Source organism: Anser anser, assembly GCF_964211835.1.
Source record: "Anser anser genome assembly, chromosome: 7".
Lineage (NCBI taxonomy): Eukaryota > Metazoa > Chordata > Aves > Anseriformes > Anatidae > Anser > Anser anser.
The window spans coordinates 27,150,061-27,177,749 of record NC_139727.1 but is presented as its reverse complement, the minus strand read 5'-3'; the positions used below and the strand labels follow the sequence as shown (position 1 = coordinate 27,177,749).

General features: G+C 67.5%; 1 protein-coding gene across 4 annotated transcripts; it reads right to left on the bottom strand.

Annotated features, from left to right (window-relative positions):
• Window positions 1-27: 27 nt before the first annotated feature.
• LDB1 (LIM domain binding 1) lies at window positions 28-27,652 on the bottom strand. 4 transcript variants are annotated; one of them, XM_083844080.1, is made up of 11 exons: window positions 27,267-27,652; window positions 5,728-5,830; window positions 5,189-5,233; window positions 4,895-4,970; window positions 4,521-4,623; window positions 4,154-4,326; window positions 3,822-3,944; window positions 3,584-3,667; window positions 3,198-3,321; window positions 2,888-3,036; window positions 28-2,508 (listed from the first exon to the last, which is right to left on the bottom strand). In XM_083844080.1, the coding sequence occupies exons 1-11, from the start codon at window positions 27,289-27,291 to the stop codon at window positions 2,278-2,280; spliced, it is 1,236 nt and encodes a 411-aa protein (XP_083700206.1). In that variant the 5' UTR covers window positions 27,292-27,652; the 3' UTR covers window positions 28-2,277. The 4 variants fall into 4 exon arrangements, with proteins under 4 accessions (XP_083700206.1, XP_083700207.1, XP_083700205.1 ...); XM_083844081.1 differs by having other exon boundaries at window positions 2,894-3,036; window positions 27,267-27,532; XM_083844079.1 differs by lacking the exon at window positions 27,267-27,652 and adding an exon at window positions 14,333-14,352.
• Between the last annotated feature and the right edge of the window lie 37 nt (window positions 27,653-27,689).

The following is a 27,689-nucleotide window of genomic DNA, read 5'->3' as shown; positions in this document are numbered from 1 at the left end:
GGAAAGAAGCGCTCGGGACAGCCTCAAACCGAAAAGTCGTTTTATTGGTACCATACATGACTCATAAATGGCACAAACTATGGAGGAGAAGGAAAACAAAAAAAAAAAAAAAAAGAAAAAAGAAAAGAAACAAAAAGGCATTACAGTGTGCCCGGGGGGGTAGGGGGCAGCGAGCGGCACGTCACCACCCCCACGGGAGCCCCAGCAACGCGGCAGCGGTGACAATCGTACCTTAACTGCGAAGCAGAGCCCCCCCCCCGCCGCGCCAGGCTCCCACCGTGGGGTCCCCGTGCTGGGGGGGGGGGGCCCGGGGCTGAGACCTCAGCCCCCGGCCGCCCCGGGGCGCAGGAGCCACCCCAGGCATCTCGCTGGGGTTTTGGGGCCAGGAGCAGGCCAGGGCTGAGCGTGGGGCTCAGGCACCATCTCCCAGCCCCAACCCAGAGACAGCAGCAGCGGGGGGGTGGGGGGGTGTCACGGGGGTCCCCCCCCACAGCTCGGCCACCCCCCCACCATCTCAGCCACGGGTGGGAGAGACACAGAGCGCGGGCGGCCCCCCTGCTGCACCCACAGCCCCCCACGCTCACGGGGGGTCCCCCGACGGCACCAGCCAGCCCCCAGCCCCGCGGGGCTGCAGGGAACACCAGCTGGGGGGGGCAGTGAAGGGAGGGGGGGTGCAGACCCCCCCATCTCCCCCGAACCGCAGGGCTGCTCCGCGTGCCCCAGGCTCCCTTCCACACGCACACGCAGCCCTCCCGCACACACTCTCGCACACGCACGTGCACCCAGCCCTGCCCGGAGCAGCCCCGGCCCCCCCCCCGGGGGCAGCACACGCTGCAACCCCCCCTCGGGGGGGTAGCCCGGGGCCCCGGCTCCCCCAAAAATGCACCACCGAGGCTGCCTGGGGGAGCTGGTGAGCACAAACGCCCCCCCAGGCGCCTCCTGTCTTCTCCGTGGAAGAAGCCTTGGAAGGAAATTTTTTTTTTCCTTTTCTTTTTTTTTTAAACCAAAAAAAAAAAAATAAAACCCAAAAAATTATTATTATTCTCGTTGTTTCCCCTAACATCAATGGAGGCACCTGCTCTAGTGATAACACATTGAAAGAACAGTATCGTACACACTGTCTACAGCGCGGAAATGTACAAGCACGAGGTACACGAACCCGAGGGGGGGGCAGCGGGGACAACAGCACACAAGATTTACATTGAGGAGGGAGGCGGGGGGGCTGCCCCCCGCCCCCTGGAGGGATTAGAAAGGAAGTCTGCAAAGTCTCTCCTTGGTTTGAAGCTCTCCGAACTGGATATAAAACGAGACTCCCAAGAGAAGAAGCCTGTACAAAAGTCAGGACAGGGTGAGAGCGCTCAGGGCAGGGAGGGGGGCACCGGCGAGGGGAGGGGGGTGTGGGGGGGCTTTTCCCATCTTTTTTTTTTTTTTTAACTTACAATTTTAATAATATTATTTTTTTTTTTAAAAAAAAAGACAAAAGTAGGAGGTACCGGGAGCCGGGGGATGGCCAGGGTGCTCTGGGCAGGAACGCAGGGGCCGCAGGCACGGAGCGAGGGCACCGGCCACCGGCACAGACCTGCGGCCTCGGGCCCCCCCGCGCCCCCCAGCCACCTCCCTGCCAGGCGATTCCTATGTACACAGTCCCCGTGGGCCCTGCTGTGGGGCGAGAGAGGGGGTGGGGAGCAAAGTGGGGGGGCAGGAGAGCGGGGAAATGCCAGATCCTCAACACCACCCCCAGCGCAGCAGGATCTGACCCCTGGGTGGGGGCTTTGTCCTTTGCCGCCCCCCCCCCCCCCAGCCCCAGGTCGGGCTGGAGATGTGCGACCAACCCTGCGGGCTGCTGCCCAGCAAACCCCAGCTGTCAGACCCGGGGCGAGGAAGAGGAGGAGGAGGAAGAGGGTCGCAGCGCTGGGCTGGACCCCAACGCAGGGCGGCTGCGCCCCCGCTCCCCCCATTCAGCAGGCAGGGGCTGGGCGCGCCAGGAGGGGACGATGAGAAGCTCTCCGGGGAAGAAGCAGGGAGGAAGAGGGAGAAGGGGGGAATAACGAAGCTACAGCCCCGGATACCCACCCCTGCGCCGGGGTCTGGGGGGGAAGCAGGGGGGCGGCAGGGGGGGAGAGGGCTGGGGCTCGCCCCCGGCCGTGCATCCCGCCGGCCACGCGGCGCCGGTGCGCCCCGGTACCTCGCCGCTTCCCAGTCACTCTCCGTTGCAAATGTACAGGTAGATCGGTTTGGACTGAGTCCGCGGGGGGGTTGAGGGGGGCCGCAGGGCCGTTACTGCGACGCCTGCGACGTGGGGTTCTCTGACTTGCTCTCCTGGCTGGAGGGCGGTTTGCTGTTCCAGGGGCTGTTGGCCCCCAGCGCGGGCGAGTTGTTGAAGCTGTCCTCGTCGTCGATGCCGTTGGCGGCGTCGAACTGCGTGTTCTCCAGCCGGGTGATGAGCCGCTCGTCCTCGTCCCCAAACTCCCCCCCCATCAGCGTGGGCTCGCCTACCACCATCACATCCTGAAAGGGGAGACGGTCCCGAAACATAATCGAGGTGGGGGGAGCCCTGGCCGCCACACCGCCCCCCGACACCGCAGCCCCTTCCCCAGCCGCGGGGCCGGCTCCTCGCCCCCAACGCCAGCCCCGAGGTTTGGGCACCTCCTGGGTGATGCTCAGGAGCTGCAGCCCCCCCCGTCCCTGGGCTGGGACTTGCTCTCCGCAGGGGCTGAGACCGAGGGGGGGTCCTGGGGACTGCCCCCCCCGCTTGTCCCCATTGCCAGGAGAGGGCTGGGGGGCTCGGACAGGCAGCCCTGGGGCTCTCCCCTTAGCCACTGCCCGGGGCTGGGAGCCCTCCCCTCCACCCCGGGGAAGGAAGAGAGAATGGAAACGGGATGCTTACAGGTACCTGACTGGACAGGGCAAAGGTGCTGGCCGGGCTCTTCTTCTTGCTGTTGCTGTTGTTGGTGTTTCCCCCGCCGGAGCTCATGGTGCTGCCCCCCGACATCTTCCTTTTCCGGCGCTTGCTGGGCTGCTGCCGCGCTGGCTCCGCTGGCCCGGGAGGGAGAGGTGGTCAGCCCCAAAGAGAAGCAGCTGGTGCCCCCCCAACCCTTTTTCTACAACCCCCTCTACCAGGGCCACCTCTTCCCGTGACAGCCTCGCTGCCCTCCTCCCATCCGCGCCGAGAAGCCCGGCGGGCAGCGCAGACTCACCAGGCGGCGCGACCATCCGCTGCCACTTCTGGAACAGGCAGGTCTTGAGGCAGTCCCGGGGACTGAGGCTGTAGGTCTTGTGCCGTGACATGAGCTCCTGCATTGGTTCTAGGATTACACAGAGCTGCGGGGAGCAGACAGGCTCGGGGTTAGACGCAACGCCCCTGGTCCCAACAGGAGCCCCCCCGTCACGCAGCCGGCCGTGTTGCACCGACCCAAGCCGCACGTGGAGCTTGCAGGCTCTGGCAGATTTGCTGCCCCACTGCCCTGCATCATCCGCCCCTCTTCCAGATCCCCCCACGCGCAGCTTGCCCTGCTCCTGGCTGCAGGTACGGCTGCCCTGGGGCATCCGAGGTCCTGTCCCCCTCCGCTCCCTGCACACTTACTCGGAGGTAGTTGAGTGTGGAGTTTGAGAGCCCACAGCGGGTGATGTTCTTGGATAACTGGTCCAGCATCTGGGGGTCCTGTGCCTAGGGGCAAGAGGGACAGGGCTCAGCTGTGTCCCACATGGGGACTGTCCCCGCCCCAAGCCCCAGCCTGTGATGGGGGGACAGGAGGGGCCCCCTCGTGCACAGCAGGGAGAGGAGCTCGGCAGCCCTGCCTCACCCCCGGAGCAGAACTCACATGCATGGCAAGGATGCTGCGGGGGATGAGCTCTCGATGCTGGCGGATGCTGAAATGCCACGTCTTTATCCTCATCATGTCGTCGAACATGAACTCCAGGTAGAGCCGCCCTTCCACGCACACCTGGGCAGGGCAAAGGGTCAGGCACACGCTGCCGGCACGCGCTGCCACCCCGCTCCCCCAGCCCAGACCCCCCCCGGGAACCCACTGCTCCTGCACACCAGGACACCCTCCCCTTGGCCTGCCCGTGCTTGGTACAAGTCCCAACACAAGCCGAACCCACGAGCCTGCACGCCCAGGGGACCTGTGCAGAAAGGGGACGCTGCCGGTACCTGGGTGAACATGGGCTTGCCGTGCTGGGTGACCATGGTGCACTGGTCGCAGTCCAGCGAGACGAAGTTGTTGTGGAAGGACTCCTTGGGGTGCTTGAGCACGTAGTAGAGCTCTGTGGCCCCCCCTTCAAAGATGCTGCGGAAGTAACGGGGAATCAGAGTCCGGCCGATCGCTGGAGTGGGAAAAGGAGGAAGAGAAAAGTCAGTAAACCTGGCTCAGCTGGGTGCGCTCGCCTGTTCCTTGGGGGTGCACGTGGAGAGGGCCCCCCAGACCCCACGGCTGGAGGCAGCTGAGCTCCGACCCCCCGCCCACACCTCCCCGCGTAGCACCACGGCGAGCTGCGAGCCCGGCTCTGCTGCTACTCACTGTATCTCTTTGGTCCATCCTCCAAGCAGAAAGTGATTGTTAGCATGGCGTCATCCTCGAAGAACTCCGTGGTGAAGGCGTCCCACCACAGATTGTCACATTCCTGGGGGTGCCAGAGAGATGCCAGGTCACAGACAGCCCCGTGCCGTGCTCAGCCCTCGGAGGGCTGCGGAGAAGGGGCTGTCCCCTGGCCAAGCAGGGCCCTGCTGCCGAGGGGATTTCTCCTAGACCTTACGCAGCTTGTGAGGATGGGAAGCACAGAGCGCTCTCGGAGCGCGTGCTCTGTCCCCACCCTGCCGGAGGGACCCCGTCCCCAACACGCCCAGCTGGGAGCATCCCCCCGCCCCTGGCCACCCTCCCCTCCAGCTCCCCACCTCTGTCCAGTTCTGCAGCCGCTTGTTGAGCTCAAATATCCTGTAGTCGGTCTGGTTGCCGTACGGCGTGTGCCTCCTGCCAGGGAGCAGAGCGGGAGCGGTCAGAGCGGGAAGGAACCCACCGTGGGGGACACAGGGATGGGGGACACACAACCCCCCTTTAGGGCCGGGCAGAGCCCCAGCATCCCCCATAGGTCCCCACAGGCCAGCAGCATGCCCACCCTCCAGGACACCCCCATCCTTCCCACGCACGGGGCAGGCTCCCCGCGCCCCCCCCAGCCCCCCCGTGCTTACCCGATGCCAGGCTCCAGGTACGTAGGTGGGTACATGGGAGTAGGGCTGGGGGGAGAAGCAGCACAGCCGGGTCAGCAATGGGGACACCTCCAACCCTGCCCTCCCCAGCCCCCCCTTCCCTGCCACCAGCAACAAGCAGTCGGGATGCTGACGTCCAACAGCCCCGCAGGGTGACTCGCTCCCCAAAATTGGGCTCTGCTCCCCCACCCCAGGGACCTGTCCCACAGCTCCTGGGAGCTGAGCCCTGCTCCTCTGCAGCCGGGCAGGACTGGGGTTGGAAAACGGGGCATTTTGGCAGGGGCTGGGACTGTTCCCTGTCTTGAGTCATTCCAGGAGTTTGGCCTGGCAAGGGGCTTGGTCCCACAGTGCTTGGGGACCTGGGATCCCCTTGATCCCAAACGTCACCCTTTCTCCACCCAGTCCCATCTCTCCCCTCGCACTAACTGAACTCCACGTGCTGCAGTCTCACCACGTTTCTGGGGAGCCAAAGGTTCACGGAACCCCAAACCCTGCAGACCCCTCCCCGAGTCCCGGCTCACCCCACATCTCGATCCAGCATGGTGCCCGGGTGGAAGGGGGGGAAGGCGTTGCCGTTCGGGGGCTCCTTTGGCGAGTACAGCTTGAATGACTTAGAGGAACAGCCTGGAGAGAGAGCGAGGGCGCGGGTCAGCCGGCTGCACCCCGGCACCGACTGTGGGCGGCCCGCGAGGACGGACGTATGGAGAGGGGGGGGACACCCCTGCCTCATCCCCGTGGTGAGGAGGAGGAGGAAGAGGAGGGATACAGCTGCTGGGAGGTGCCCTGACCCGAAAGGCAGGACGCTGCTGTGCTGCAGAGGCCAAGCCCTCGGTGACACAGCCCCATCCCTCCCCTGCTTCACCCCGCTGCCGGACAGACCCACGGGTGCCCGGAGCTCATCGGGCGCCCGGAGCTCAGCGGTTCTCAGCCGGCCAGGGCCCGGGGACCGGTGCCACGGGACGGGTGCAGCTGGAGTGCCGGGGAGCAGGCCGGGCCCTATCCCCCCCTCCAGCCCTTCCACGCTGCTCCTAATCCTGCCGCCCCGACCCGGGAATCGCAGGGGATCGCTTTGCTGACCTTTCTATCGCCATGGAGACGGGTGAATAATCGCCCGGACGGCGGGTCCCCAGGCAGCCACCATCTGCCACTCAGGCAGCCCGGCGCTTGCCGGGCTCGAGACGGAAGGAGACGCCACGAACCACCCCCGCCGCCCCCCCGGCACCCCGTGCTGCCGCCCGAGAGCGACCCGAGGGAGTTGGGGACGCCCACGCCCCGTGTCCCGGCTCCCCAGGGGACGTCAGGGTGGGCTCCCACGCTGCCGGTCCCCCACCCGGCGGCTTCCCGGGAGCGCCCCGGCACGCCCCGCTGCCGGCAGGACCCGGCACGCCGAGCCGGGCGCCGCCGAGACACGTGCGGCGGGGATGAGCCGCTCCCCGCGGCCGGGCGAGGGCTCGGGCTCGGCCCCGGCGGGCAGCCAGGCAGACGGGCCGGCCCGGACGGGCGCGATGCCAGGGAGCGCCGGTTTCACCGGCTCGGCCGGCCCCGCCGCCGCGGGGACATCCCCGGTGGTGCCGCGGCACCGGCCCGTGCACAGCGAGCGCGGCTGGGCTGCGGGGAAGGGCTCCGTCCTCAACGGGCACAAAGCGGGAGCAAAAAGCCCTGAGGAAAGCGGGGCGCAGCCCCTCGCTCCCACCTACACCGTCATAGATTAAATGAATTTGCCACGGAGGTCGGTGCCGGTGCTAGGGAATTTCTGCTTTCTGCTCCAATCCCGGTCAAGCTGTGCCCCATGGAAATTAGAATTCAACTGAAGCCACGCTAGAAATACAGCATTTTCCTCGCCGCCTTGCTGCTGCTAAATGGCATTAAGTTGAAGCGTGCTTGATGCACAGGAAACTTTCCAAAGGCGAGTGTCTTCTGGCTAAAACGAGCCAATCCATCACGCGCAGAAAGCAGCAGTGAGAGGCTGAACTCTGCTCGCTTCTGGTCACTATGTCCTCGAGAAAAAGAGAGCCAGCAGATCTCGTCCTCTGATGTTTTGTTTTTATTCATCGATGAGAGAAGGGAGGAAAAAGCCCCCAAGGGCTCCTGCATTTTGCATTTCTCCTTTCTCGGCCGTGCACGGATCTGAGCTGAGCCACAGACCACGAACACCCTCCGTGGGCACGGGATGGTCTCCCAGGATGGCGTGACGGGGGGAGATCCAACCCTGCCTGCTCTGCTCCTGATGCCTTGCTGACAGCCAGGACAGACCCCTGCTCCACCCCGAGCAGATTTAGCAGCGATAGGGTCAGTTTGGGGGCTCTGCTAAGCGGCCTGTCGCAGCAGCTAGGGGAGGGAGGGGAGCCGGTGACGCAATCTCAGCACCACCAGCGCCCTGACCGAGTATTATTTTCAACACAGCATAAAATACGCCGCCGTGTTAAGTGGTTTTACATAACGTTAACAATAGCCCTGAGATTTACTACGGGCTGCCCAAGTGCTAAAGCCACCGCAGCTACACGCACACTACCAGCGGTACACGGGACAAGGCCACGACTTTGTGACAGCACCGGTGCCGAATTTCACCCAGGCACGGAGCGCACCGTGTGCTCGGGGCGATGCCGCTGTTACCCCCGCTGTGCTGCAAACCCCAGGGGCACGGGGTCCTGGACCCCTCCCCACCCTCGCTCTCCCCCCCCGGCAGGAGGCTCGGCGCCGCGAGAACGCGCACGTGGTCGGCGAGGAAAATCCGGCTGAGGCTGCGGCGAGGGAGCTGCCGGCCCGGGCAGGTCCCGTGGGGCGGCGCGGCGCGGGAGGAGGGGACCCCCGGGGGCAGCGGGCAGCCCACCCGCACCGTGCGGGGCCGATGCGAGCTCCGGGAGGAGGCGGGGAAGCAGCTCCATGCGTCCGGGGAGAGGAAGCGGGGTGCTCCGCGAGGGAGCCACGTACCAGCCGGCGTGCCCAGCGCTCTGCCTGCCTTCTCCTCCGCTTCGCCCGCCTGTTCTGCTGAGAGTCCCAGCCCGGCCCCACAGCTGGAAATGGGATGGAAAATCCCAAACCAGCCCCCAGAGCCGAGGAGCACGGCCTTTGAGTAACCAAAAGCAGCACCAGCACCTCGCTGTCACACCTGCAGCCGCCACAGGGACCGGTGCCCTCTGGCCAAGAGGAGCCTTCCTTCCCCAGCCGGGGAGCACTTGTGCTTTCTGCGCAAGAAGCGGAGCTCAGAAACAAGGCAAGACATTAACAAAAATGAAAGTATAAGGGAAGAAGCGCGGCCCAGCAGAGGCCACAGGCCCTGCTCAAGCAGGGAGCATCCTGCTCCTCCCAGCAGCCAGTGGCGAAGAGGGGCGAGCCTTCGTGCGAGGGCTGCCGCTGCTTCCCGGCATGCTCCCTGCCCGCTTCCTGGCCGCCTAACGAGGCTTGGAAGTGTAAATAGCGGCATTGTTTCGCAGGCACTGCTTTGCCGGGGTGTGGAAGCCGTGATAGAGGCAGGAAATCCACCTTCCCAGCCCAGCCCTGCTGGCAAGGGCGCTATCCGGAGCTGGGCGCAGGGTGGCAATTCTCACTCGGGTCAAATAATTCGCGTGGCTTCACCCGGTGAGGGTTTCTGGTGCTGGGGGGCAGAAGCAAAGAGAAGCACCCAGAGCGGTCAAAACAGGCACAAGCACACGGAGAGCTGCACGGTGTGTCCCAGCAGAGCTGCTTCTCCATCCCTTCTTCCTCTTCTTCGGAGAGGAGGGGACGGGGAGGGCAGCTGCACGCAGCGATGCTGTCGAACCAAAGGGAACGCGGGCAGCACACACCAAGGCACCACCCAACACCTCCTGCTGCAATCCGAAGTAAATACCAATACACGACAGGGCAAAACCCACGGCCTGTGCTGCCGTGCACGCAGATGACACTCTCACTTTCCTCCAGCCACGCAGCAGCTGTGCCCACATCCGAGCAGCCTCCGAGCTCATCTCGACCATTAGCTGCCTCCTCGCCCGCACCGTGCGGCCTCACCTCCAGCACCCAGCGATTTGTTGCAGCACAGCAGCCCCGGGGACTCCCAAAAGTGCTTTGGTTCGCTGCTGCCGAGCTGCCCGAGGAGCTGCCCAGCTGAAAACTGAGCATGTCGGGTTCCCTGATCCCCGTTCAGTCAGCCTCCTCCTGGGGACACGCGGGGGACACGCCAGGTGGCACCCCAGCACGCCAGCACCAAAGCACACCGAGCACGCAAAACCCAGGCGCTCCTTTCTATTGACGGAGTTGGAAACTCAGGGGGACAGCGGCCGGCCAGAAGAGCAATAATTAACTGCGGCCTGACGGATCTGGACTGCGGAGATGAATTGGGAAGGGCTGATTAAAAAGTCGTCCCAGCTGGAAAGCTCCCGCGCCCCAGCGCTTCCACGGCGCTCCATCCCCCAGCCTCTCGCCGTGCGTCCCCGGGGCAGCTCGGACACTGCGGAGAGGTTTCGGCCAAGCCACAAATCTCGGGATGTGGATTTGTGCCCCGGTCTCTGCACTGTCTGATGCCGGGGGCTGGCAGGGCCGGGTGCTCAGCAGGGGTGCTGGAGGCTTCTCGCCTCTCGGGTAACTGGCTCGCACCCGGGGCTAGCAGGAGCCCCCCTTCGTGGTTAGGACCGCAGCTGATCCGGACGCGTGGAGGGAGATTCAAAGCGGGAGGGAGCGTGCCCTGCCAGCTGCACAACAGCCTGAAAATTGAATCGCTTCCAGCGCTGCAAACCCCAGATGCAATCCTGCAGATAACCCACTTTTCAGCTCCACTACTATCAACTTGGCACGAGCCAGTCATTTCCTGGGACGCTCAGGGACGTATCCCACTGTCCCTAATTGTTCCTTTCATCTTGCTGTCTCGGATGAGAGATCCCTCATCGAACGTCGCCGATTTCAGCCTCAGGAACGCGGCCTTTCACATTCCCAGCCGCTCTGCCTTCCCTCCCAAAGCCCCCCACCCTCGGGCCCTGCCACCTCCAGGGCTCCTACAGCGAAGCGAGGACGCTCGGGGCTGGGCTTCGGCTTCTCCCGCTGCGAGCACGCGGACGGCGCAGGGAAGTAAACAAACGCCACGGTGCTGGAACCGCAGGGCTGGAGAAAACCCTCGTCAGCATCCCGTGGGGAAAAAGAGCGACCAACGCTCCTGACAAACCAGGACTTGCATTTTCCAAGGTTTTTAGACTCTGCGGCAGCAAGGAGAAATACGCCAAGCGTAGCCAGGCGCGGTGATGCTCCTCCACAGCCCGCAGACAGCACCTCTGCCACAGCTCCCGGCTCCTTACACGCACGCAGCACAACAAAACAAGACAATCCCTGCAGTTCCGTGTGGCTGCTGCTCGGGGCAGCTCTCAGCAGGGACAGGATCCTCCCGCAGGGGCTGGAGCCGCGGTGACAGACCGCTCCCGTCCCCCGCTGCCTGCCAGCCCCCGGCTCCAGCAGGGGAAGGGACCCTCGAGGACGGGCAGGGGGGAAGGACAGAGAAAAGCCCGTCCGGCCCCGCCGCTCCCGCGGCCGAGGGAGGCTGTCAGCCCCCACGTGGCGCATGGAGATTGGCGATCCCGGGATGCAACGCTCGGCTCGCTGCCGGCCGCGGCGAGGAGCAACGAGCGCTGCACGCTGGGACGCGTAGTCCCCGGGGACGCAGCCCCGCCGCCGCCTCGCTCCATGTTGTGCCCCAGCCGCAGCCCGGGGACGGGGATGGGGACGGACCGCGCAGGGGCATCGCCTCCAGCGGGACACCCACCCGGAGCAGGGGCGGCGCAAGCACCGCCACGAGGAGCGCGGTGGGAGCTTGCCCGCGTCGGGACTGTTTGCGAAGTACCACCTGCCCGAGCTGAGCATCAGCCCTGGGTTAAACCCAGCAGAAGCAGCCCGTGCTAGATCTCAGAGCAAACGCTTTCGGTGGACTTGCGTGGTGCTGCCTCGCCGGCAGCACGTGCTGAGGCTGGTGTCAGGGCTTTTGGCTCCAGCCTGACACCAGGCTGCTTGCTGTCCTCACCGCCCTCATACGGAGCAGTATCACAGCCCCGTGCCTAGAGGCAACCCCGGGGTCAGCTGGCGGCAGGGGAACCAGCCCCTGGATGGACCCACAACACAGCCTGGGGCTGTCCGGCGCTTCCCAGGGCTCCTGCTCGTGCTGGGATCTGCCAACGGCACCAGCACCCCCCTGCACATAGCACCGCGGCGCTGGAGGAGCTGAAGCCGCCTTCCCATCCCGAGGGAGCTGGCAGACTGACCAGCACAAACCGCGCTGCAGCAGCGAGGGCCAAAACCCCGGAGAGCAACGCGTTTGGGACACATCGACCTGGTGCTCCGGGGGCACGCGTGGCCCAGGGGGAGCTCCCCGCCCCAGGAGCGAAGCTCTGCAGAAACCACCCCGACCTCTGCTGCCCAGCCACGGGCCAACCTTGCCCGGGCATCCCCGCTCGTAAGACCAGCCTGCCTGAAACAACAGCCAGGAGGGCAACCGGTGGGGCGGCCAGCCTCGCCACCGCAGGTGTCGCAACCGGTGCGCGCGCACGCACGGAGCAATTAACATCCGCGCGGAGCAATTAACGTCCGCAGCACCCTGCCCACCGGGTCACTCGGAGGACGGGAGGTTTCCGAAGGAGGGGCGGTCAGGAGAAGCGCCGCTGTCGCTCCGTGACTGTGCAGGAGCCGTGGTTTGTCCTTGCGGGCAGACCTCGAGCTCGTGGCAGGGTGCTCGGAGCGCTGGCAGGGTGCACGCCGGCGCAGAGCTGCAGGCACGCAGAAGTCTGGCGCAAGCGGCGGTGATGCTGGACACGGTTCAGAGCCCCTCCGAAAGGAGCCGAGATGCTCCCAGGGCCGGCCAGAAGGGTCTGGAGGAAAACGCTGCCACGCTGCCACAGTTCAGGGTGACGGAGAACACTTGGGGACGATCCCTGCTGCGCCCGGCGGTGCCACCCTGCCAGCCGTGGGACGGGGCCATGTCCTTGTGCCCACCCGGCCCACCTCCTCCCCACATCACGAGGGATGCAGGACGCTGCTGCCTGCTCTCGCCAGTCTCCGAAAGAAGCCGAGAGGCTCCGCATCACCAGTGAAAGGCTCCTTAGCTCATAACCCAACTTTCACATCCTTTCACTGGCATCTTCCTATTTTACACTGGCTGCGGCCAAGGGGAAAAGTCCCCAGCAAACCACAGGGAAAACCCCGCATCGCCAAACCTCCCAACGGGAGCCTCTCTGCCCTCGGATCGCAACTTTTCTTTTTTAATACAACACATCTCACACACCTTTCTGCTCAGCACTTCTTTCCCGAGTCCTCAAGGCGTGCTTGGATCGCAGATTTAGGATTTCTACAACATCGGGAGGGCAAAGACCACGTTCCCTCCTCCTTTAGAGGAAAGCACAGCTCTCCCACAACAAGAACACACCAAAACCCGAGGCTTTAAAGAAAGGAGACATCCAAATTCACCGGGACTTAACGCAAACCGTGAGAGCAGACATCCGACCGACTCCGGAGGAGTCGCTGCAGAACTGCCGAGGCAAAGCGCTACGGGATGCACGGCGAGAACAGCGCCGGCAGAGCCCGGCCAGGAGGGTTTGCTCCCACACCTGCTGCTGAAGGCCACGGGGTCTGCCCCAACATCGCCGGTCTGACCTGTAATCCCGGGCGGCGCTTTTAGGACAGAAGAACAAGCCGCACTGATTCAGGGAAGAAAGTTTTCCAGCCCCCAAAAGGATCCCGCAGCCTCACAGCCCTGCGCTCACGCCTCGACCAGGGACCCTCGCGGCACGGCTGCCCTCCTGAGCCCTTCTTCACCCCGTTTCTCTTTCGGGCTCGTGCTGCAGCCCCGCTCTCCTGGCCACGTCCCCAGCCGAGCCCGCGCTTGCCCATCGCCCAGGACCCGTCTGGAGCCACCAGCGCCACGTCCCAGCCAAGCGACCCTGCGGCAGCTTCGGGGCTCTTCTCTCCCGGCCACTCGGGAGAGGCGTGGGAGAAGCGAGATTCTCAGTGGGGAAATTATCTGCCCAGCCCGAGGGCCCCGTGGCGCGGCGCGGGGACCCAGTCCCCTGCCCGGGCGAGTCGCTTCAGCTCCCCGGGAAACCGCAGGGACGGGCCGTGGGGAGCCCCACAGGCGAGGAGGGCTCGCGGCCCCGCAGCTCGTGCCAAGCCTCCGTCAGCACGGGGCCGCCGCGGTGGAAACGGGAGCAGCCCGAGCGCGGAGAGCCCGGGGCGCACGGGGCCGGCTCCGCGGGGTGCTTGTCTTATCGCCCACCCCGGGGACCACTGGAGGTCAGGGCAGCCCGCCACGGGACGGTCCGGTGGGGGGATTTCAGGGGACCCCCACCCCCCCAGCAGCCCCGAAGGCAGCCCCACGAGCAGGGCGCCCCACCGCAGCCCCCTCTGCACACGCAGGTGCTGCTCCCCCCGTGGCGTCCCCTGTCCCCGAGGACACCGTGCCCCCCCTGCGGCCCCGAAAGGCTTTGTCTATCGGCAGGGACGAGCCGCTCGCTCCCACAACCCCAAACTCTCGCGGCGCCCCCGCTTTTGCACCCCTCGGACGTTTCGTTCCCTCCGAGGTGCTCCAGAGACGCTCGCGGGACCCTCGGAGCTGCGGGCTGAGGACAAAGTTGCGGCGGGCGGGGAGGAGAGGTGGGCGCGCAGCCCCCCATGACAGCGTGCCCGGGGGGGACACCGGGGGGGGCGCGGGGCAGCTGTCAGGGGGCTCGGCCGAGGGAAGGAGCCGGGGGAAGAACAAAGGGAGCTGCGGGTCGGGATGGAGCGGGGCACGAGGGCTGCCGGGGGACGGGGGCACCTCTCCGAGAGGCAGGACCTGGGTGATGGGGAGAGGGGACGGGGAGGGAGCCGGGGGGGACCTGGGGACGAGCGGGGGGACGCGGGGACGAACGGGGGAGGAAGAGGGGAGCCCGGGACGGACGGGGGAGCAGGAGAAGGAGCCAAAGCCGGCTGGGGCCGGGGAGGGGAGCCAGGGGGACGCGGCGCGGGGCTGGGCTCGGGAAGGCAGGCACGGACCGGGGGCCAAACGGGGCGAGCACCGGGACCGGGTGGCGGGGGGGGGGGCGTTGGGGTGCCGGTGCCTCCGCTCTCAACTTTCCGGGGGCGCGCAGAGGAAACTTCCCGGGGGGGGGGGGACACACGGGGGGGGGGGCCGGGACTCACGGCGGGCGGCGGCGGCGGCGCTGGGGCGGGGGTCGGAGCGCGGCGGGGCTGCGGGCCGCCATGGGGCCGGGGGCGGCGGCGGGGCGGGGCGGGGCGGGGCGCGGGGCGCTTCCTTTGTCTGCGCCGCGCCGACCCCACAATGGCTGCGGCGGCGGCGCGCCCGCTGCCGGCCGCGCGCACCCCCCCTCCAACACCCCCCCTCCAACACCCCCCCCCACCGCCCCCCCGCCCCGGGGCACCGGCACCGGCACAAAGGGAAAGGGACGGGCGCGTGAAGGGGGAGGGGGTACGGGGGGTGCTGGGGGGGGTACGGGGGGCAGGGGGACGGCGCCGCTGCTCGCCGCCCGGCGCGGCTGGAAGTTGGGAGGGTCGGGGTCCTGCGCTGCTCGCGGGGTGCTGGGGGCGGGCTGGCACACAGCCCCTGCTCCCCCGCGTCCGTATCCGCGGCTACATAGAGCCCCTGCACCCCCATATCCACACCCGCATCTCTGCACGCCCCCTGCACCCCGTGTCCACATCCACATCTCTGCACGCCCCCTGTACTCCCTTGTCTACGCATCTGTGCACACCCCCTGCACCCCCATATCCGAATCTACATACACCCCCTGCACCCCAGCGTTTACACCCACATCTGTGCACACCCCCTGCACCCCCACGTCCACACTCACATCTATATACACCCCCTGCACCCCCACATCCGTATCCACATCTACATACAGCCCCTGCACCCCCTTGTCCATATCCACATCTACATACACCCCCTGCACCCCCACATCCGTATCCACATCTACATACACCCCCTGCACCCCCACATCCACACCCACATCTACATACACCCCCTGCACCCCCTTGTCCATATCCACATCTACATACACCCCCTGCACCCCCACATCCACACCCACATCTACATACACCCCCTGCACCCCCTTGCCTACGCACACATCCATACACACCTCCCCGCACCCCCATATCCATATCCGCACCTCTGCACGCCCCCATAACCCCATGTCCACACATCTGCGAACACCCCCTGCACCCCCACATCTATCCCCACATACACCCCCTGCACCCCACATCCACACCCGTGCCTGTGCACCCCCCCCGTACCCCCACATTTATACACGCACAGCTACACGCGCTCCTCCCGTGCCTACATCTGCGCGCCCCGCTGGGCTCCCTCCCCACGCACACCTCCACACGCTCCCCTACACCCTCGAACCAAAGGCCACTGGCTTTCCGCACACGAAAGCCACGTCGCCACCCGTCGCGTTCCACGTGCCCAGCAGAGGGGCCTCCGGTGGTCTCCCCACAACCCTCCTTCCAGGCACGTAAGGACCATCCCCGCGAGGCCGGCAGCGGAGAGCCGCTCCGCTCAGGGATGCTCAGCGCCTGGAACAGACCGCAGGCGGACCCGAGCCCCACGGACCAGCTGAGGCGCTAGCCCAAACACTTCAAACTTTTAATCGACGCTGCTCGCGCTCACCCATTCAAAGACGGAGTGCCAAAAGATGCTTTACAAACCCATATGTGCGCACCGGGAGGTGACGCATACAGACACACGCTCAGCCACGCAACCCTGCAGGCGCCCTGCCGCCACCGAGCGGTGCCAGGCGGGGACATCTGCCCCTTGCCCACCTGCAGGTCCTGCTGCAGGCACAGCTCAGGGATGGGCCCCGTGCACTGCACCCCAAGGCAGGGGTTTGATCCGCGCTTTGGGAACCTCCCTTGCACGCTGCTCGGGCTCAGGGAGGTGCAGGACGGGCGCCGCGCGAGCGGAGGGGCCAGAAAGGCGGCGCGGTGGTTATTTATTTGGCTGAGCAGAGCCAGGGCTGTCGCGCAACGACGCCTCCGAGCGTCGCACCGACCGCCTCCACGCCTGGGAGGAGAAACCGCCGGCGTGCAAACGGGCGGCAGCGCTGCAGCTGCCTGCGAGCTCCTGCCGGCTCACGCCCAGGGCGCAGCCCGAGCCCACCGCCCAGCACCCCCCCGAACAAAATAAACCACAAAAAAAAAGAAAAGAAAAAAGAAAATTGGCAACTGAGTGACCAAGCCCCCGGACGCCCTTTTTGCTGCTCAGGTACCCACCGACGGGCTGCAGGCTGGGCGAAGCTGGCCCGTCGCACCGGGCGGCGGCACAGATGAGCCAGAGGCGCCCCCAGCGCAGCTCGTCAGGGCTCTGAGCACAGCCCAGGGCTGAGCTTGGCACCAGCTGGAAAATATTTCTTTCCCCGGGAAAGTTTCAATAAAAGTCTACTTTTCTCTAGTTTGCTTTTGATTTTTCTTTGAAGTTTTTCAGGGGTTTTCTCGTTTAAACTTATTTCCCTTTCCCCCGGTTTCTGGTAAGAAAAAAAAAAACACCACGCAGTTCGTTGGGGAGGTGGCACGACAAGTAAAACGCATCGTTTCGCAACGGACAGCACATCCACAAGCTTTCCTTTCCTTGATGAGACTCTAAATTTTTCCAGTTAGGATTTTTTTTGGTGAAAATTAAAATTCTGTCAAAAAAAAAAATCATTTTGGGGTGCAGAAAGCCACATTTCTGCAGCAACCCGCCCTGCTGACCCTGCGTCCTCCTCGCTGCTGCTGTCCTCGTGGACGCCCATCGGCCCAGCCCGGGCGCCCCTGGGTAACCCCACAGGCGAATTGGGTCCTGCTGGGCTGCGATCCCAAAGCTCAGCCTGGCTGCCCCGTGCCCCAACAGCCCCCCCAGCTCCACGTGGGAGAGCCAGGCTCGGTGCATGCAGCAGTCACAGGCGCACACCCGTGCGGCTCGCCCTGCACACGCACGCTTGCAGGCAGGCTCCCGGGCCGGCACACACTTGCACGGCTCCTGGCACAGCCCCGGACACGTACGTGCACCCGCCCCGGGCACGCACACCTTCCCACGCCCCTTCCCTGCCCCGAAGCGGCCGCTGTGGGGTAACACAGGCAGAGCTGTGGGGCCCGCCACGCACCCACTTCCTCCGTTACAGCACGCGCAGGGTGTGCGCAGAAACCTCGTCCAGCACCACGAGGTTTTGGGGGCGTCCTCCCCAGCCACCGCGCCTCCAGCCTCATTTTCTCGTCATCTCGCAGGCAAAGCCACAGCAAGCAGTGCTGCGGGTAAGCAGAGGGAAAAGCCCCGTGAAAGGCAGCTCTGCAAGAGGCAGGCACAGCGGGACGGGCACGCGCTGTCCATGCCACGGAAACGTGCGGTGCCCAGGAACGGGGCACGGGGGACGCTGAGTGCCCCACTGCTGCCCACCTCCTGCCAGCCTGTATCTGGGTGAGCCGGGCTCTGGGAGGCCACAAGCTGCTGTCATTAGACCAATAAATCACGCTGGCGGTGACACCAGTGACAGCTACGGGCTGGCACGGCTCTCCTGGTCAAGACTGGCCATTAAAATGCCCTGCTCCCTCTCCGGATTTCAAGGCTGCATGATGTGCGCACAGCCACAGGCACAAAATACTGCAAAGAGGGATGCTTCGTCCCCGTAGCAGCTGCTCCTGGTGCCTGTGCCACGGCCACGGGGCTCGGAGAGGAGCACCCACCAGTGCGCGGGCTCCACAGCCCAGCACATCCACGACAAACACGCCCCGAGCAATTTATCCCGGGGCTCAGCAGCCCGCCGGGACTGCTCACGTGTCCCTGCTCGGCTCTGACGACAGCGCTGGACTGGTCCACGTGGCTGCAGCAGCCCCAGCTGTTTATGGTTATAGCCGAGTTAATAATTAAATAGATGCTGGATGGAGAGCAGAAAGGCTGGGATGCAGCTGGGAAACGTGTGTGGCGGTGGTGGTGCTGGGGGAGCCCCTTCCTCACGACGCGCTCTCGCCCGCAGCACGGGGCGATTCCAGCTCCCCGCATTCCCACGACGGGATCCCCCCAAGCCCAGCCTCTGCTCTCCCCCAAGCGTGGGCCCCATGTCTGCCCCGGCTTCCCAAAGCCCAGCAGGGCTGCAAACATCCCCTGTCAGCACGGCAGGGCCATCACCAGCTCGGGCTGTCCCCGGGGCTGCGGGACACCCACCGCTGGTGCAGCAGGAGCCAGCACCAGGACACATCCAGGACACATCCCCGGTGGGGATCACGGACGCTCCAATGGCTCCGATCCCCACGGCAGGGGAGGTTTAGTGCCAGCCGTACAGCCCAGCGAAGCAGGCAGGACACACGGCAGCACGAAGAAAACCCTCTGCACCTCTGCGTGCCCCCAGCATGCCTGCTCCTGCTGCGCGCCAGACCAGGGGTGGCTGCCACAACGCTCCTGCTCCACAGGACGTGGGAACGGTGCCACCACGCTGGCCTCCCACCCTTCTGGGGCTCTTGGCCTCGTGTGCCACGTCCCCCCGAAAAAAGCAAGGCAGCGGGGGCATGGAATGGGAGCTACAGCCCAGGGTGCCCGTGCTGAGACCCGGTGCCCTCCTCACTCCCTTCTGCCTGCCCCGGCACACGCAGGCACCGAGCGGGGACGCAGAGACGCGCTTACGTAAAAAATAACAATAATAAAAAACCTGCTAGCGGTGCAAACTGCACTAGCAGCAACGGGGAGACGGACTGGCCTGGCACTTCCCAACATCCCGGATTCATCCAAATCATGGCAAGAGCGGGGCACCCCCGCACGCAGACGCAGCCCGCAGCGGGGAGGCGCAGCGCGCACCCCGGAGCACCCCTCTGGGCAAGGCACAGCCGTCCTTCCCCACCACAAATCCTAGCGCCTTTCAAATGGAAATCTGCTTTGCTTCTCTGCCTCCCCCGAGGGGCCCTTCCCTCGCCTGGATCAGGGGGGTGTCTGGGGCAGGTGGGCCCCCCCTTTTCTCTGGAGAAGGCACGGCTCCATCGCTCCCCAGGAGAGAGGCTTGGGGGAGGCTGGAAACTCAACAATGACTCATGCTGGGCAGGCGGCAGATCCTGGGGGCTCCCGGGATTAACCCTTCCGAAACAAAACCATTTCCAGACAGTGAGACGCGCAGGGAAAGCCCGGGGGCTGCGGGAGAAGCTGACTGCGGGGGCAGATCCTGAGCATCATGCAGGGAGCAAAGAGGGAAGACCCGGGTACGTGCGCGCTGAGCGCCTGCCCACCCCCTGCCTCACAAGGGGAGCTGGAGGAAGGCGCCACGAGGGGCGCAGGGCACACAAGCGGTGCGCAGGGACGTCAGGCTGCCCACTGGCTCCAAGAAGGAGCAGCCCACACGCAGGTAGTAGCAGGTCCTGCCGGCGAGGGGCTTCTCGCAGAGGCACCACCGCCGGAGAAGCGCCCGCTGCGTTCCCACGCCGTGCTGGAGGTGCCGCAACGCGCATCCTGCACAAAAAAAAACAATCCAGGCGATGGAAAAACCCATCCCCATCCCTCCAGCACAGCGGCCACCGCCTTGCTCGTGCCGAGGGGCACACTGGGTGCCAGCCCAGGGCTCAGCCTTGCCCCCGACCCCCGGCTCCTGCACTCGCAGGCTTCGTGGCCCCGCCACGGCCACCCACGGCCGCCAGCCCTGGCCCCTCTGGCAGCGGCCCGGGGCGAGCCTGCCAGCACCGCGGGGTTTACGACTCCAGACGCTCCAGGTGGATTCTCTCATGTTACAAGAATGGTTCGTTTTACAGCCAGTTTCCTGGCCTGGGGCTGGTCCCTGCAGCCCGGCCGGGCTGGGATCCTGCGATGGATGGAGAGAGGCGATGGGGCAGCCCCACCAGCACCCCAGGGCCAGGTGGAGAGGGGGCCAGGCAGCATCGCTGAGGGACTGGAAATCCTTGACCCCACCCCGAAAAAGCTGCTCAAGGGGAAAAGCAAGGCACAGGCTCAACACCCAGCCCCGCTGCCCTGGGGACTGTCACTTGAGCAGGGAGGGGACGAGGTCCCTGGTGCTGCGCTCCCTCCATCCCCTCCCCTCTGCTCCCAGAGCTGCAGCAGGGCCCCGCACTGCTGCTCCCCGTTGATTTACGCCACTGAAAGCGGCCCCCCGCTACACCCCACTCCTCAAAGATAAGCAAGAGGGGAACGCCAATCCCCCTGTACCCACACGTGGGGGTCACCGGGACCCCTGTACGATCCCTGTGGCGTGGTTGGGAGGGATGCTGCAAACCCCCCAGGACCACCCGTGGGACGCCTCCCGGGAGCGCGGCCGCCCGCGGTTCATTCCCCGCAGGTAACTCTACCAGCAGAGCCCACCCCTTCCCCTCACCCCTCGCGCGGTGCTGCCGAGCGCTCCGAAGCAGCTCTCCGAATATAGCAGCATCAAATAGCTCTATCAATAATGCATCGCTTCTGCTTCCTCTCGCTGCCGTGTTTTTGTTGCTAACATGTGTGTCCTTCCTGTTAACAGCTGCCTCCGCTCTGCCAGCTAGGCCAAACAGGGACACGGCCACCGCTGCACGGGGACGGTGGCTCCCGGCCCCCGCGGCTCCGGGTCACGGCCCCGACTTTGGGGACAGCCCGGGCTTTGCTGGGGAAGCTCGCCGCCGCTCGAAGCCTCCTGCGGCACGGTGCTGCTGCACGCCGCGGCTCCCCGGAGCGCTCGGCACGGCACAGGGCTGGGAGGAGAGCGCGGGCACCTCCGCGGGGAAACGGCCCCCTGCTCCTGCCCTGCCCGCCTGCAGGCTCCGCTCCCCCTAGCACCGCTTCGCCCAGCTCCCCAAAACCCCACGGTGGGCTCCGTCAGGGGCTCAGCTCCGTGGAAGCAGCGCTCCCGCTCGCTGCCTCGCTCCTGCCCTGCCCTGCCCCGGGCTCACCCCGCTTCCCCAGCCCGGCAGCCTCCAGCCCGAGGCGGGCGAGCCGCGGACCGGTCGCTGCACGCCGGGTCCAGGCGCCTGGGCTTGCCCCGTGCCCGGCGAAGCAGCGTGCTGCGATCCGCTCCTGCTGGCAGGGAGGCAGGAGCTGGGGCTGGGCGCCTGCACCCCTCCGCAGGGAGGGCGGCAGGGGGCAGGGGCAGCCCCCAGCCCTCCGGAGGAGCCCCAAGGGCCGCGCGCGACGCTGGCGGCACCTCCACCGACGGAGGACGCGCGCCAGAGGTTTGTGCACGCAGCTGCGGCAGCGCGGAGGCCTGGCGCACGGCAGGGGCAGGGGGCTGACGCCCCGCTCCCCTCGCTGTCCCCGGAGCAGCCGGCGTCCCAGCGCCACTCCAAGCCGGGCTTCGCTGCAGAAACCTGGCTGCGCTCCCAGCGCAAGCCCCTCGGCGCGGAGGAGGGGCCCAGGGCCGGCGGCTCCTGCAGAAAGCAGGGGGCCCCCTGCTCTGCCCTCCCAGCCGGCGCTGGGAGACCCCCGGGAGCTGCCCCCCCCCAGCCCCCCACGTCTGCTCCAAGGCCCCGCGGGCGCGGGCAGGGCGTTATCTGCGGCCCCGCGGGCAGGGTGGGGTTGGAGCAGGGCAGGGGCTGGCAGCCGGGAGATTACGCCCCGATCTAACGCCCCGCGCTCGTCCTGGGAGCAACCGCTTTGGGAGGGAAGGGGACGAACGGCAACGGGGAGCCAGGGCGTGATGGCTCTGACGGGGTCCTGCCCCCCCCCCCCCCCCCGGTGCCCGTTGGCACAGCGGGACGGGGCGCAGAGCCCTGCGGGTACCTGTGCCCACAGGGGATGCCCCGGCACACAGCGGTGCCCGTGCCGCAAAGCACAAGTGTGCACCAGCCCACGTGCACGGCCACGCTCCTGCACCTCCGTGCTGCCTCCCAAAGACACTGCCAGCAACACCCCGGCCACGGGGACGGCTCCGGGGGTGCTGGGCAGCCGCCCCTCCTCGCCTCCCCGCTCCAGGTGGGGCCGGCAGCGGGCTCGGCAGCTCCCCACCGCCCTCCCCCTCCAGCAACAGCAGGAAACCACAGCCTCAGCCTGCAGGCGGGCTGATAACGGTCACCGGCCCCATCCTGCCTCCCCCGGGGGGCCGGGGAGGGGGCACCCAGCCCCTGCCCCGCTCCGGGGCTGCCAAAGTCCCCCCAGGGCACCCGCTGCTCCCCGCTCCAGCAGCCGCCCCGGAGCCAGACAGCAAAGGGACGTGCCCTAACCACGCGCGAAGCGGGCCCCCGGCACCCACGTCGCTGCGCACACGCGTGCGTGTGCCCTCGTGTGAACGAGCAACACAAATGCGGCCGGGGGAATCCCACAGCGAAGGTGCGGATAAAGAGAGAGGGCGGCATGAAGTCGAGATGGGAAAGCGAGCCGAAGGTGCGGGGGGACAGGCAGGAGACGCCCGTGCCACCGCCACTTGCGCAGCAGGCGCCATGCCCCTGCCTGCCCTCCCCGGGGACGTGCAGCCACCCGGCCTGGCGTCACGGCTGTGGCATCGCCAGGGCTCCGGGGGGCTGGGGCACCGCCCCGGGGTCCCATCCTGCTGCTGACGCCCACTCGCCCCTGCAGGGCTGCCCCCAAGGCATTGGCTTTCACAGTGCTGGCTCAGGAGGAGCAGACAGTGCCATTTCTGGAACCAACTCAGAGCCCAGCAGACAGACGCCCAGCACCGGGCCCGCTGGCACACCATTAACCCACCCAAGTTTTCCCAAACGAACCTGAGCTGGCAGCGGGGTGAGCTCACGCAGGCCCGGAGGAGCCGCGCCACGTGGCTGCGATGCACCCGGGCACCCTAAACCCCAATTTACCACCCCGGCGAGCACAGCTCGGGGTCACAATAAAAAGGCCACAACTCCCTGCTGCCCCCAGGGACGCGACACAGTGCACGAAGGCACCTCGGATGGCATTTTCCACCCGAGCACGGCCAGCAAGGTGACAGCACAGCCCCCGGAGAAGAAGCCTGCCCACCCCGCAGCCCCGGCCCGCAATGACCTCCGGCGGCTCGCGGCAGGGCCGGGGACGGACGGCGCGTCTCTGGCGCACGGCTCCCACCGCTCGGCACGCGGGGCCGGCTGCGCCCGAGCAGGCACAGGGCAGGAGGCGATGGCTGTGCTGCCGTGGAGGGTTTTTGGGGGGGAGAGTCTCTCCCCCAGCGCCGCCGGCTCTGGGCGGGGAGGCACCCAAGCAGGCGGGTGAATTCCCGGCTCTCCCGCTCCCAGCCCGGAGGACGGCGGGCAGTGGGAATTCCCCGGGCGGCTCAGCGCACAGCTGCCTCCCCTCCCTCCTCACCTGCCTTCCCCCCGGGCCGGCCCCAGCACCCCATTTCTCCCCGGCGCGGCGCATTCCTCGCAGAGGGGGCCGGGACCGGCGCAATTCGCCCGCGGGGTGCTGGGGATGCAGCTCCAGCAGCGGTGGAGGTGCCGGGCACGAGGCCCAAGCAGCGTTTGCGAGGCAATAACGTGACTTGTGGGGTCAGGAGCGGAGCCCCTGGGCTTTCAGAGGGCAGGGGACGGGCTGCAGTCCCAATCCACGTTTTAAAACATTTCCACTTGCAGCCCCTGCTGCAGGGCAGAAGAGTTCATCTCTGTACAGGATGAGGCCTCAGGAACCCCGCGCTGCACCTGAATTATGGCAAGGGGCCGGCAGCAGCAGGGCCCCCCCGCTGTCCGGGCGCACCGGGGGGGGGGCATTTTGGCTCCCATCACACCCTCTTCGTCTGCCTGACCTCCCCGCCGCAGCGCTCAGCCTCGGCTCCGCGTGCCGCCGTCCCTTCCCAGCGCATCTGTCGCAGGAGGCACGTGGCGCGGCTCGGCCTCGTGATAGCCGGGGACACGCCGCACGAGCTCGGCAGAAGGGAGGGAAGCAGCCCCCGGGGGGGGGCGGGGGGAGGATACCAGCGCCCTCCCCCTGTCCCCAGCACCGTGGCGGGGGCTCTGCTCCCGCACTGGTGTCGGGCACGCTGACGGCGCCCTGCTCTGCGCATCATCCCCACCACACGCGGCCCTCCAGGAGGTCAGGCCTCGTGCCCCGGGGCCTGAAGCGACGGCACACACACGTGTGTCGGGAAGGAAAACCCCGCCGGGGCACTCGGGGGGCTGCCTTCCCTCCTGCACGAGGGCGTGCAAACAGGCACGGGGGGGGGCAGGCAGGGTGGCTCGGGGCTTCGCCGCCAGCCCGGGGCTGCGCTCAGGCTGGAGGAACCCGCTGCCTGCCCGGCCTTGGGTGAGCCTCTTCCCCGCTGCAAAAGGAAGAGGGCTGCCGGAGCCAGCCCTGCAGGGAGGGGAGGCCGCGAGCCCCGCGCAGGGGCAGGGCCGCGTCCTCCCTGCGGGCTGCGAGGGAGGAGGGAGCGCGCCTCTGCTCCCCCTCCCCGGGGGCCCCACGGCACCAACACCGTTACTATGGCGGAAAATATCACCATCTCTCTTTTTTTTTTTTTTAAATAATAATAATAAAAAAAATAACAACAGCCCAGAGCATGCCGACCCCGGGTGCCAAGGCCTGCCCGGTGCGGAGGGCTGGCCGCGGGGAGCCTGGCTGCTCGCCCCCAGCTCCGAGCGGGCCCCGGGGACGGTGGCACGGTGCCGGGCGCAGGGCGGCTGCCGCCTCGGCCTCCTCCGGCTCCATTCAGCTCGTGTTTACTTCCCCTGGCTCGTGCTGCCTGCCAGGCCGCCCGCTCATGGCTCCGTCCCCGGGGGGGGGGGGGCAGAAACCACCCCCGGGGGCAGAAACCACCCCCGGCACGTCCGTCCCCGCTGCCCTCGGTTATGGGGACAGCGGCACCTCGCCCCTGCCCCAAACCTCCATCCTGCTGCAAAGCACGGGAACAGCTACACGGGGCATGGGACGGTACGGGCCTAGAGGGGACCCTACGAGGGACCCCCGGGGGGGGGGGGGGCACGGTTTGTAGGGGGGCGTTTCAGGGGCGAGACCCCCCCCCCCAGCATCTCCCAGGCAGGAAACTCCTCCAAGTTAATGCAGCCCCGAAGAGCAGCCTGGGCAAAGCGGCTCATTAAATGTTTCTGGCTGGCAGGGGGCCAGCGGCAGAGCTTGTTTTTTCTATATTCCGATAAACAGTCCGGGGAGGGGAAGGGAGAAAGGGGGGGGGCGGGGGGGGGGGCCACGGCCAGCGGGGAAGTCTCTGGACGTGCCACCAGCCCGTGGAGGTGGGCAGGGAGGGGACACGCGGGGGGGGGCACACGCGCGCGTGCACACACGCACACACCCGGGTGCGGGTGGGGAGAAGCAGGGGGGGACACACACGACGATGACGAAGCTCCCCCGCGGGGATGCTCCGGCACCCCCCCCCGTCCCGGCACCCCTTCGCCCACCAACATGGCGGTGACATTCCCGGTGGCACGGGGCCAGCTCCCGGGGGGGGGGGGGACGGACGTGCCAGCCCCGTGGGGGCCCCGTGGCGAGGAGGGGGCGGCGCTGGGGCTCTGCCTTCGCCCCGTTCCAGCCGGACCCTCGCCAAGGCCGGGGTGCGAAGCGTGGCGGGGGGGGGTGGGGGTCCCGTGGGGGAGGCGTGCGGAGCCCCCACCCCCCCGGTGCCCTCCGGTGCCTGCCGGGGCTTGGTGCTGTAAGTGTTTGGCCTGGCTGGGAGGCAGGTTCACGTGACTTTCTGCTTGAGGAAGCAGCGCTCTGGCAGCTTCCAGTGGGAGATGGAGGAGGCGGTGGGGGAAGGGGCCGCCTGCCTGCACGGAAACGCGGCGGGGAGGCGCGGGCAGCACCGGGGAGGGGGCGCGGGGGCACCCCCAGACCCTCCGCCCCCCGGGAAAGGCCCACGGCTGGGAACCCCTGCGGGGAGGCGCAGGGGACGCGCGGGGACCGTGCCCCCCGCGGGGTGCCCCCGGGGCGTTGTGGTGCCCGCTGGCCCCCAAAAGCCCCCCCCCCGCCCCCCCAGCAGCAAAGCCACCGGGCCGTGGGGTCCTCCGCCGGGCACCCGAGGGAGACGGGGACCCAGTGTGGCACCAAAAGGCATCCTCGGAGCTGGGCCATCATCCGCCGAGGTCCCCAAGGGAGCGGTGTCCCCGCTGTGGACCTACACACACCCCCCCAAGGCCGCACCAAGCACGGGGAATTGCACAGCCCCTTCCCCAGGCACCACCACCATGTGTCCCCCCCCCCCCCCCGGGACCCAGTGCACGGGGCCACCCGGGACCCGGTGCCGGAGCAGGCTCCAGCAGCCACACCGCTCCCCTCCAGGAGCTGCTGCTCCCGCGCAGGGCATCCCGCACCGAGGAGTGGGCGACGCACAGCCTGGTGCCCCCCCCCCCCCCAAATCCCCCTCCGCAGCCCCCTGCAGCCCCCCAGGACCAGCCCCAGGCCGGCCGCCTCGCCGAGCATCCCCGGCGCGCGCCGAGACCTCGCCGCTTCGGCACACCCCCTGCTCAGGCCCGGCCGGGGCGCCCAGCACCCACGTTTCAGGGGGCGCACGGCCAAACCCCGCTGAGTGGGGGGCACCCAGAGCCCCCCCACCCACGTGGGGCGCCCCAGGGAGCTGCGCCCCCCACCCCTCCTTGGGGTCACCCACCGCTGTGGCACCCCCGCAGCACCCTGCCCGCGGGGTCCCAGCACCGGGGCTGCTGCAGGCACCCACGGCCGGGGGGGTCCCAGCACCACACGCTGTGGGGTGCCAGCACCGGCGCTGGGGGTCCGGACCCCCATAAAAGGGCCTCAGCAGCCAAGCCACGGGGACCCCAGCCCCACAGCCAGATGGCAGCCCCCACAACTGGGGTCCCAGCCCCATACGCAGAGCTCAGCACTGAAGGCACGGGGACCCCAGCCCCTACAAACAGAGCTCAGCACCCCAACCAGGGGGACCCCAGCCCCCACAAACAGAGCTCAGCACCCCAACCAGGGGGACCCCAGCCCCTACAAACAGAGCTCAGCACCCCAACCAGGGGGACCCCAGCCCCCACAAACAGACCCCAGCATCCAAGCCAGGGGGACCCCAGACCTTATAACCAGACCCCGGCATCCAAACCAGGGGGGACCCCAGCCCCTCTAAACAGCCCCCAGCATCCAGGCCACGAGGACCCCAGCCCCCAGAACCAGCCCTCAGCACCCAAACCAGGGGGACCCCAGCCCCACAAACGGCCCCCGGCCCCGGCCCCGGCCCCCGGCCCCATCCCCGGCCCCCAGCCCCGAGGACCCCGGCCCCCCCCCCGGCCCCCCCGCACTCACCAGGGCATGCACAGCCCACTGACATCTTCACATGCCTGGCCCTGCCGGGGGTCGCTGCGCGCTGCCCGGGCCGCGGGGGTCTCGCATGGACGGCGCGCCGCGGGCTCCGGCGCCGTTAACGGCGTGGGGGGGGGGGCGGTACGGGGGACAACGGGAGGGGAGGAGGAGGTGGGGGGGGGGGGGGGGTGCGCGCAGCCCCGCGCGGCCGCGGGCACGGCCACGGGCAGGGGCGGGCGCGCCGCGGGCGGGCGGCAGCGGGAGCGCGCGGGCGGGGCGGGGGCGGCGGCGGCGGAGCGGGAGCGGGGGCGGCTGCGCCGGCGGCGGCGGCGGCGGGCGGGCGGGCTGGTGCGCATGCGCGGGGACACCCCCCCCGCCGCCGTCTCCTCCCTCCCTCCCTCCCTCCTCCGCGGGGGCGCGCGGGCG

Excerpts from the sequence above, each read along its gene's own strand:
- LDB1 (XM_083844080.1), bottom strand. The coding sequence starts at position 27,291 with ATGTCAGTGGGCTGTGCATGCCCTG. Across the intron at positions 5,831-27,266 it reads AGTGGGCTGTGCATGCCCTG|GCTGTTCCTCTAAGTCATTC; the intron begins GTGAGTGCGGGG and ends CTCTCTCTCCAG. Across the intron at positions 4,327-4,520 it reads GGATGGACCAAAGAGATACA|CGATCGGCCGGACTCTGATT; the intron begins GTGAGTAGCAGC and ends TTCCCACTCCAG.